The 11,308-nt window shown below is 48.5% G+C and overlaps 1 protein-coding gene across 3 annotated transcripts in view; it reads left to right on the top strand.

Moving 5' to 3' along the window:
* Positions 1-6,585, top strand: part of TCF20 (transcription factor 20) — a 110,916-nt gene extending 104,331 nt beyond the window's left edge. For all 3 annotated transcript variants that reach the window (XM_032270204.1, XM_032270203.1, XM_032270202.1), the window contains one exon: positions 5,260-6,585. In XM_032270204.1, coding sequence (XP_032126095.1) covers positions 5,260-5,277 — 18 coding nt within the window. In that variant the 3' untranslated portion in view covers positions 5,278-6,585. The remainder of the gene's footprint in view (positions 1-5,259) is intronic.
* The last annotated feature ends 4,723 nt before the right edge of the window (positions 6,586-11,308 follow it).

Below are 11,308 nucleotides of genomic sequence, written 5' to 3'. Positions count from 1 at the left end.
CTTGCTCTGTCACCCAGGCTGGAGTGCAATGGCAGTCTCGCCTCACTGCAACCTCCACCTCCTGAGTTCAAGCGATTCTCCTGCCTCAGCCTCCTGAGTGTCTGGGATTACAGGTGCACGCCACCACATCCAGCTAATTTTTGTGTTTGTAGTAAAGACGGGGTTTCACCATGTTGGTCAGGCTGGTCTCGAACTCCTGACCTCATGATTCACACTCCTCGGCCTTCCAAAGTGCTGGGATTACAGGCATCAGCCACCGTGCCCAGCCGCTACCAACTCTTGAACAGAACAATGAGCTTCGTTGTTCTGGGTCAAAGCACGGTAATGAAGTGGCCTCATCCATTGTAGAGGATAGTCTCAAGTCCGTTGAGGTTGAACCATTTACCTCTTGGACGGAGAGGGTGGACGCGCTGCATCCAGTCCTGTCCATCTGAAATGTTATGTGCTATTCCCACAAGGCAGATGCCTTTTCCTGGTTCCCCAATTTAGCAGACTAACATTGAGGGTGGTCACCATCCTTCATTTGTGGTAGAAGCCCTGATGACTTGGGGATAGAATCACACCTCTAACTAAAGGAGGGCTCATCTTGGGGCACATGCTGGGGATAGAGAGCCACGATTATTGGGTGCCCTGACAAGGCAGGGAACAGACAGCAGATGTGTGTGTGTTCTGCCTTCTGGTGCACCATGTTCTGACAGAGTGGTATGGTAGGTGCTCTGTGAACAAGGTCAGACCACTCCATGTCTCTGTGTTTCAGTTGTTTCTGTAAACACGGGAATGGCAGTACCAACCTTGTGAGATTCCGTTAGGAAATGCCTCTTATGGGCCAGCATAGCACATTGGCTCTCTCAGCCTGTTGGTCTGCCATTCCTAGCTGTGTGTTTCTCATGGGAGTTGTAGGAGTCAAGGAAGCAGACTGGACCCTGCACCTGCCGCTTACAGCAAAAAATACCCAAGGCTTTGGGTTAAAACATGTCGCCCCTGCCTCCTAGCATGTGAGGTACCTGGTACTTGTCCCTCACCGGGAGTGCCAGAGAGGAAAAGTCCTTCAGCTGGCCTGTGGTTGTCCACTGTCTCCTTGTGCTAAGCTGATGGTTTTGTTAGTTTGTGTCATTGGTTTGCAGGGCTTTTGACAGTGGGACCCCTATACCCAGCTCTTCCTCCTGTCATAAATAAACAAGGAGGCCCTGGGTTCCCCTCACAGGCTCTGTGGTCCAGCACATGGGAAGCAATAACCTTGATTGGGGCTGATGCTGCATCCTGCATACTATGTACCCTGCACAGAACAGCCATGGATGGAAGCTGAGCAAGGCAGGGAAGGAGGAGTGGCCCCCCTGCCCCTGGAGCTGGACATCACACAGTCCATTTCTGTATGAATGAATGTCACATTCTAGAGTCCCCCTTTTTTCAGACTGGTCCAGAGGAGGTCCTGGGGTTATACCTCCAGAGGATAGCCAGAGTCTGTCCACTTTCCTTCCTCACCAGCCCCAGCTTAGGCCTGTGTGGCTCCTATAGTGCCTGCCTCCCTGCTACTGCTCAGCAGCCAAGTGCAGTCTTCATTAGGCCTCCCTCTAGTCCTGTCTCTTCTCTACATCTGAGATTCTTGTTACGTTCCAAATAAAGTCCAGATGTCTCACCTTGCCTCCAGAGGTCTGTGGAAGTCTCCAGGCACCTGGCCTCCTACAGCTCCTCAGGAGCCAGGCTTTCTCCCTCTGGGCTTCTGCACGCACAGTACCTTGTGCTGGAAACACTCTGGCTCCCCATCGTCGTGTTGAAGACAGACTTCATCTCTTGGGTCTCAGCTTAAATGCCAGTTCCTCAGAGAAACTTTACCTTTCTAAATCCTTGTCTCCATTGCCCCTTTCCTCACTTGCAGCCTTCCTAGCCTCACCACTATTTCACATCGTGTGCTTGTTTACTACCTGTCTCTCTACTAGAATGTAAGCTCCATGAGGGCAGGGACCACGTCTGTCTTTGTACCATCAAAGCCTAGCCCAGAGCAGGGGATGTAACTGTAACTATGCTAGTGCCAAGTGAGTCTGTGTGAAAGGAATGAGTGCATCCTGGAGGAGAAAGGCCTCTTGGACCCTGACTATCAGCGTCCTAAATCAGTATAGATTCTGAATTAGGTTTCCCTTCACATCCTTTCTCTCTAGTCGGAATTAATATCTATTTTAGAAATGAGGAAACAAGGCCGGGCGTGGTGGCTCATGCCTGTAATCCCAGCACTTTGGGAGACTGAGGCAGGTGGATCAAGAGGTCGAGACCATCCTGGCCAAATCCTGTGAAACCTTGTCTCTATTAAAAATACAAAAATTAGCTGAGCGTGGTGGCACACACCTGTAGTCCCATCTATTCGGGAGGCTGAGGCAGAAAGAATTGCGTGAACACAGGAGGCGGAGGTTGCATTGAGCCAAGATCACACCACTGCACTCCAGCCTGGCAACAGAGTGAGACTCTGTCTCCAAAAAAAAAAAAAGAAAGAAGAAAAGAAAGAAATGAGGAAATGGGCTCTGGGCGAATCCTGGCCAGTTTGAGTGGTGTTGAAATGATGAGTTTTTGCTGCAGCTGGTAACGGCAGGCTTGGAGTCTGATATGGAAGGACGTGAGGACGGCATCCTGGATTCAGGCCACGGATGAGGCCAAAGGGGAGCAGAAAGGACAGTGTGAGCGAGAAGGGAAGCTAAGGAACAACAGTGAGGGAGCCTGGGAAGGCGTTGACCCAAGACGAAACCCTGGATGCTGGCAGCTGAGCAGCAAGATGTGGTTCTTTAAGAGAACTGGTAGTCTTCAGCATCTTCAGTACAGGAGTGGCAAGTCACTTCTTCTGCTCCCAGGCTCACTGTCTGGCGTACGGCCATCTCCTCTCAGCTACACCTCATGCCCTAGGACATGCAGCCCCTAGGGTCCAGTCAGGAAAGCCACAATCCCACCTCTAACTGGCCATATGGCTTTGGGCCACACGTGTCGCCTTCCTGAGCTTGAGCTCTCCTGAAGTTGGGGGTCAGGCAGGTCCGTGTTACTATGAAATAGTATCTGTAAAGCTTCTAGCCCAGGGCTTGGCACATAGGGAGTGCTTATTTTCCTTCCTTCTTAGTTTCCCTGCTGAAGGAACAATTTTGTTAAAGTAATTCTTGAAAAGTTAGGGTCCCAGTACATTCAGAATATCATGTGTTAGGGCTGATCTAGTCATCAGACCTGGGGAACACTCCCCTTTGGGAAGGCTGTAGAGGGCAGAGCCGCAGACAACAGGTGCTGAAGAACTGCTGATGCCTGGACCACCACACACCCCAGGGAGGCGCCCGCAGGTAGTAGCACATGGAGCCAAGTGGCCAGGTAGACCCTGCGTGCTGATGTGTGCATCATTCTTTGGTGGAGGTTGGGGGGCAGTGTGGGGTCCTGTTCTTCTGAGTAATGAACAAGATTGGGGTGCAGGCCCAAGACTGCTATATACTGGTAAGGAGGGCAAACCCTGCCCAGTCCCCTCTATGAGCGGAGCCTGGCAGGGTATGTGTGGGCGTTGACCTTGATTTACACAGGCATCCTGCAACCCCAGCAAGATGATGCCCTTTGTTCCTGGAGGTAGCTGCCCATTAGCTCAGCTGCTGGCCTGCATTCCCAGGGTCTGCCTTTACCTGTGTATGGTGATGTGCCATGGTCTCTGTGGAGTGTATTCCTGCTCATTGGTGTTTTCTGCCAAGTAGTCAGGAACCTCCTTGGGCAAGGGCACGTGTGTGTATGTGTTGGGGACAGCTCAGTCTTAGCTTCCCCAGGCTCCAGCCTTCTTAACAGTTCTGGATGTGTGAACTTTATGGAAGCAGAAAGGGCTGGTGACACATGGGTTCCTGGGGTTTATTTGTCAGTGAAGGGCACCAAATTGGGCTTGAGGAAGCAGTTAGGTGAGCCCCAGTGAGAGGCTTAAGAGCACAGTGATTGGCAGGAAGCAAGTGAAGGAGGAGCGAGGCTGCCACCACTTCTGGCTTCTGGTGAAATTTTTCTTGATGGATTCCTTGGAAACTACTGTTTCTCTGAGACCTTTTCACATGGGATGGCCATGAAGCATTCTACAGAGACCTTTGGTACAACCATCTGTCCTTTGTGGGCTATCAGAATCCCCTTCTGCACCTGGGCTGGAAGAGGAGAGAAGCCCCCCAGCCTGGGGTTGAGGGACCTAGGGGCCTCAGGCTCCTGAGAGGTCAAGAGGATTAACATAGTCGAGCTCTGTCAGAGCCTCAGAAAACAGCGAGACCTGCCCTCCCTGTTAGAGGCCATGGGAAGAACACTGTTTATAAGCATCGAGAACTGACTATGGGCCAGGCGCGCAGTGGCTTACACCTGTAATCCCAGCACTTTGGGAGGCTGAGGTGGGCGGATCACCTGAGGCCAGGAAATCAAGATCAGCGTGGCCAACACAATGAAATCACATCTCTACTAAAAACAGAAAAATTAGCTGGGTGTGGTGGTGTGCACCTGTGATCCCAGATACTCGGTTGGCTGAGGCAGAAGAATCACTTGAACCTGGGAGGTGGAGGCTGCAGTGAGCCAAGATCACACCACTGCACTCCAATCTGGGCAACAGAGCAAGACTCTGTCTCAAAACAAACCAAAAAAAACTGACTTTGTCATTAGCCAAGCATGGTGGCATGTACCTGTAGTCCCAGCACCTTGGAAGGCTGAGATGGGAGGATTGCTTGAGCCTGGGAGTTCAAGGCTACATGGAGCTAAGGCAACAGAGTGAGACTTTAAGAAACAGACAACTAGCTTTATCAACTAGAGGCAACTGTGAAACTGTCCTAAGAGGCTGGACTTTTTGAGAAGATTCTTCTACAGATTGACCAGGTACTCTAGGTTTCAGTCACAGCTGGGTGCCTCAGGCCACCTCTGTGAGAACCCAGACTTGCCAGCCAGTGCTGGGGTCCTGACGCTGGTGAGGCCCCACCAGCTCCCCTGAGGTCAGGGAGTTCTCTGCTGTCCTGGCTCCTTTATGCACTAGGCAGACATGCGCTGAGGAGCCCTCACAGTCCAGTCCCAGCACCCCCACTAGGTCATTGCTGCCTTTAATCCCATTCCAGATCCAGAGCCACACAGCAGCTCCAGCATTGGTTTCGGTGTGTCCTACAGCAGCAGCACATCTACAGAGGGGTCTGAGTGCAGGATCCCTGCTGAAAGCCCCATCCCAGGGGTATCACAGAACAGAGGCTGTTGGTGGTGGACCCTGTGGAGGCTCCTGGCCCTCAGTGTCTGTCCCTTGTCTTCCAGGTGAGACTGTGGAGATGAGAAGGTGGTGGACACTCGTGATGGAATGGAAATCGTCCTACTGTGCAGCCACACCCTGCCCCGCCCCGCCCCGCGTGCCTGCCCATGCCAGCACTTCCTTCCTAAGTTCTCACATCACACTCAAACCGGTGACACCACAGGAAAGAAAGACCCAAGATGTTGGAATGGCTGTTTCCATGGACACAATCTCCATAGTGACAATGTGGGGGGAGGGGGGAGGGGTGGGATGATGGGGAAACGGTGGGGGGAATTAAAAGGGAGGGATAAAAAATATATATATATAAATCTATTTTTAGTCTGGAAAGACTTTGTTTAAATGAAAGGTGCGCTATCCCTTTTGATTCTATTTTAAAATTAACTAGTTAAAGATCTCCAAATTTGTTCCAATGACAGTGAAATTTAAATGTGAAATTGAACTGAACAAACCCTCATCTCATAAAGGACGGGGTATGTGTGGCTTTGATCTTTACCTGTCTCACATCAGTTCAGAGAACACTAGACCCAGGATTGGAAAAGCAGACAAACCACACCAAAACCATCCTTTTGTCATTAATTTGTCTCAAAGTGGGCAGGTTTTAGGGGGAGGGGGAAATACATGTTTTCAAGAGCAGGGGAATGATGTTTAAACACAAAAATAAATTTTTTTTCATTTCCAGAAACACTATTTATTTATTTTTTTATTTTTATTTTTTTATTTTTGGGGGTGAAATTGGTAGATGCCCGAGGTCATAGCTGTGTCCTGGGTCACTGTGGCTGGTTGAGGACTCCATCAAGTGTACACAGCAGCAGCAAAGTCAAAGGATGACCCTCCTCTGGGGCCCCCTGTCCTCAGCGCATTCCAGGCAGCTGTGCCCTGACCCACAGGAATGCTTGGGGATGGGAGGAGGCCCAGGCCTGTGTCGCCCGAGCTGGCAATGTGAGCTGTAGGCAGGGACAGAGAGGGACTGTCATTGTGATCAGTGTGGGTTAAACTGACCAGGAACACCCATTTAACCCTTTTTGCTTTCATTTTTTAAAGGAAAAGAGGACCTGTCAGATAGGCAGCCCCATGCTACGTGATTCTTTATGTTGTGTTGTGTTATTTTGTTTTGTTTTGTAAATTGTATAATTTTTAAATATCTGAGTTTTAAAAAAAGAAAAAAGTACAAAAAAAATCTTGTTATGGCCTTAAGAAGGGGTTAGTGCATCTTTCAGGGGTCACTCTGACATGGGGATAAAATAGCTGTTTCACAAACAGTTTTATTTAAAAAAACAAAAAACAAAAAAAATCAAAAAATCAAAAAAATAATAAACTTCATTTTAACCTTGTTTCCTTCTTTTGTTTAATTTAAAGTGAATGCGTCTCTTCCTTCTCCCATTCTAGCCCCCAAAGGGTAGCTCTGGTTCTCCAGAGGTGGCCATCATCAGCCCTGGTCTGTCCCATTCCCAGCTTCTGGACTGTGAGGTGGCCCTTGCAGCAGAGCCAGGAAACAAACAAAATTCTGGGCTCCTCTGCCGCTCATCTGGGCAGGTGGAGTTCGGACAGTATATGGACACAGTCAGATTTACTTAGGTTGATGTGAGGACATATTTCCAATCAACATTAAGGGTTATAAAAAAATAATGCAATGTTAATGGACCTTATTTTAGAGAATAGAAATGCTGGAAGGAATGTTGTGAAGTAGAAATAAGCGATTATAAATGAGTTCTGTGTTCATCAATTTTGGGGCAGCAGAAATGGCAGATAATTTCGTTTTAATGGCTACATCAAGCAGTCCATTTCTCATTTCACTCTGCCAGGATGGAGGTGTGAGTGGGCGCACTGTGTCGGCCGTGGGACTACGCTTGAGCGGCTGAGCAGGACCTGCATAGAAATGATGACTTTTTTCAGCTAGTTGCTTTCTCATTCTGGTCTTGACTTGGCATTAACACAGTTTAAAGGAAATTGATAAATTTCAGGTGTCAAGGGCTAAACCACAAACTTGAAAAATAGTATCTTGAGGAAAATATTTTCCTGACAGCAAATGTCTCTTCATCGCTTTGCCTTTTATTCTTTTGTCCCCTTTTGATTTGCTGATTTGAGTGGAGCACTTGTGATTGTTGTGCGTCTAATTGGCTTCAGAAATGACCTATGCCTGGGGAGTGGCAAGGTTATGCACATGCCTCCCATCTCCAGCTTCTGGCTTCTGCATTGAGTCTTAACTGCTCAAATGCCCTTTAGTTCCTTCAGTGTTTGTCTTAATCAGTTTTTTTTAAGCAGCTTTATAATCACAGCAGGATTAAGCTGAAGGTACACAGAGTTCCCATATAACCCCTTCCCCCACATACGCATAGCTTCCCCCTCTGTCCACATCCCAACCAGAGTGGCATGTTTGTTACAACTGATATTGTTATCACCCAAAGTCCATCGTTTATACTAGGGGCCACTCCTGGTGGTGCACATTTTATGGCTTTTGACAAATGTATAAAGACCTGGATCTGGCAGGGCGTGGTGGCTCATGCCTACAATCCCAGCATCTGAGGAGGCTGAGGTGGGCAAATCACTTGAGTTCGAGAACAGCCTGGGCAACATGGCAAAACCCCAACTCTACATAAAAATACAAAAATTAACCAGGCATGGTAGTATGCACCTGTAGTCTCAGCTGCTTGGGAGGCTGAGATGGGAGGATCGCTTGAACCTAGGTGGTCAAGGCTGCAATGAGCTGTGATCACGCCACCACGCTCCAGCCTGGATGACAGGAAAATCCTGTCAAAAAAAAAAAAGACGTGGACCGGTCATTATCATCCAGAGTAATTTCACTGCCCCAGAGATCTGTGTTCCACTGTGCTTCTCCTTCCCTCGAGTCCCTCACAACTACTGAGCCTTTTACTGTATCCAAAGTTTTGCCTTTTCCAAAATGTCGTAAAGTTGAGATTATGTAGTAGGTAGCCTTTTTAGATTGGCGGCTTTCACGTAATGTGCATTTAAGGTTCAACCATGTCTTTTCATGACTTGATAGCTTGTTTCTTTCTAGTGATAAATAAATCCACTGTCTGGATGTTCCACAGTTAATCCATTCACCTGCTGAAGAACATCTTGGTTGCTTTCAAGGTTTGGCAGTTATGGATAAAGCTGCTGTAAACATCCCTGTGCAGGTTTTTGTGTGGACATGAGGTCTCAACTCCTTTGGGTAAGTACAGGGAGCACAACTGGTGAATTGTATGGTAAGAGTATGTCTAGTTTTGTAAGAAACTGCCAAACTGTCTGGATCACTGAAGTCAAGATTTTGAGACCAGCCTGGCCAACATGGTGAAATCCTGTCCCTACCGAAACTACAAAAATGAGCCGGGCATGGTGGCTCACACCTGCAGTCCCAGCTACTCGGGAGGCTGAGATGGGAGGATCGCTTGAACCCAGGAGGGAGAGTTTGTAGTGAGCTGAGATTGCGCCACTGCATTCCTAGCCTGAGTGACAGAGTGAGATTCTGTCCCCCGCAAAAAAAATTGCCAAACAGTTTCCAGAATGTCTGTACCATTTTGTATTCCCACCAGCAATTAACTAGAGTTCCTGATGCTCCACATCCTTGCCAGCGTTTGGTGCTGTCCGTGTTCTGGATTTGAGCTATTCTAATGTGTGTGTAAGTGGCCTTTTTTTTTTTTAAGTAACTTTTAAAGTTTTTACATTGTGATTTAAAACACAAAATTTACCATCATAACAGTTATGGTACAGTTCAGTGGTGTTAAGTGTGTTCACATTGTTATGCAGCTGATCCCCAGAATTTTTCATTTTATAAAACTGAAACTCTTTACTCATTAAACTTACCCCTGCAGGCCAGCCTGCTCCTGAAGCTTTCCTTCTTTTATTCTTTTGTTATTTTATTCTTTTTTTTTTTTTTTTGAGACAGTTTCACTCTTGTTGCCCAAGCTGGAGTGCAATGGCACCATCTCCACTCACCGCAAACTCCGCCTCCCGGGTTCAAGCAATTCTCCTGCCTCAGCCTCCCAAGGAACTGGGATTACAGGCACGCACCACCATGCCCAGATAATTTTGTATTTTTAGTAGAGGTGGGATTTCTCCATGTTGGTCAGGCTGGTCTTGAACTCCCTACCCCAGGTGATCGGCCCGGCTTGGCCTCCCAAAGTGCTGAGGTTACAGGAGTGAGCCACTGCGCCGGACCCCTCCATTTCTTTTCATAGAGTACAGGCAGCCCTCAATACCACAGGCTCCACGTCCACAAATTCAACCACACATAGAAGATATTTGGGGGAAAAAAAGCATAACAACTAAAAATACAAATAAGAGCAGTACGGTATAGCAACTATTTACACAGCATTTACACTGTATTAGGTATTATAAATCTAGAAATGATTTAAAGTATACGGGAGCATATGCATAGGTATACTCTGCCATTTTACGTAAGGAACCTGAGCGTCCTTGGATTTTGGTATTTACCTGGCACCAGTCCCCTCCAGGATACCCAGAGAAAACTATTCCACTGCCTGCAGTCCCACCCCCTTGTACCTGTGGAAATGCAGGCGCCCTGCTGCTCTGAGGACAAGCTCTGCCACTCAGCACTCTTGAGTCACACCCAATAGAAACCTGTCCTATGGGAAGAGCTGGGAATTGGAGGGTCCCTCCCAATGGCATTGCTGTGCCTGGCAGGGGGAAGGGCAAGAACAGGCAAAATGCTCCAACTTCCCTTCCCAGTGCAGTCCCTTCCTGGCTCTGTGCCAGCTGGCATTGCAGCTTCCTAACTAGTTTCTGGAATTCTCATAATGATGTTTTGGTTCCTTTAGCATTGTTAGCTGGGGACTCTAGGAGAACGAGAGCCCAGAGCTTCCTAGTCCACTGCTTGCTGACGTATTTTCACACCATGTCACTTGGCAATGTCCAGAGGGCCTACCAGGGCACAGTGCATTTTTCACCATAACACAAGCAGTCCCAGTATTCAGGGATGGCAGTTTGGTTGTGTTTCCTAAAGATAAAAAATCCCAGAAACTTCTATGCTGACCATTAATAGAATGTGATGTCCAAACAGTCTAGAGCAGTAGTAGCTCAGCACACACCTTGGATGTGGACTCTGACACCGCTCTGTGACTTGCACCTCGTTATGTGGTCTCTGAGCCTCAGTCTCTGTGCTTTCAGGACCATAAAACCACCTCCTTAGGGGGCTGTGGGAGGATTAATGAGTTGGAGCACACAGTCTGACCAGCAGTTTCTGGCACATAAGTGCCTGATCAATGGAAGCCACAGGTGCACAATGATTGGAAACGGCCATAGGCATCATTATTGAAGGTTTTTCTCATGCTGCCATATCTTGAATTACAGTCCTCTGGCAGGTAAGGAGGGTATTCGGGGGGGCACTGCTCACATGGCAGGCATGCCTGTCCCTGCCAATCATACCCACATCATGATGACTGCTTCGGGAGGGCCTGACACCTCAAAAGGCCAAGAGTGCATACAGGTAATGTATAAAGGGGCCACCATGTGACAAGCACCCAGACCATCCTGCCAGCCCTGCGCCTTGATTCTCTCTCAGTCAGTCCCAGGTAGAAGGGTGCTGCCGCATAGGACAGGAACACTTACTCAGCTGAGCCAGTTTGGGAGGCCACAATTCAGATCTGAGAATTCCCCAGATGGACATGGGTCTTGCTCTCCTGGTCAGTTGAATGGCCTCAAAACTGTTGGGCCAGATGGCTTATGCCTCTAATCTCAACACTTGGGGAGGCCAAGGTAAAAGAATCACTTGAAGCCAGTTCAAGACCAGCATGGGCTGCCGGGCGCGGTGGCTCAAGCATGTAATCCCAGCACTTTGGGAGGCCGAGGCGGGTGGATCACAAGGTCAAGAGATCGAGACCATCCTGGTCAACATGGTGAAACCCCGTCTCTACTAAAACTACAAAAAATTAGCTGGGCATGGTGGTGCGTGCCTGTAATCCCAGCTACTCAGGAGGCTGAGGCAGGAGAATTGCCTGAACCCAGGAGGCGGAGGTTGCGGTGAGCCGAGATCGCGCCATTGCACTCCAGCCTGGGTAACATGAGTGAAACTCCGTCTCAAAAAAAAAAAAAAAA

The sequence above is a fragment of the Sapajus apella genome, unplaced genomic scaffold, assembly GCF_009761245.1.
Source record: "Sapajus apella isolate SASKATOON/1434 unplaced genomic scaffold, GSC_monkey_1.0 scaffold205, whole genome shotgun sequence".
NCBI lineage: Eukaryota > Metazoa > Chordata > Mammalia > Primates > Cebidae > Sapajus > Sapajus apella.
The sequence above is the reverse complement of the archived record's forward strand: the minus strand, read 5'-3'. Positions and strand labels throughout refer to the sequence as shown.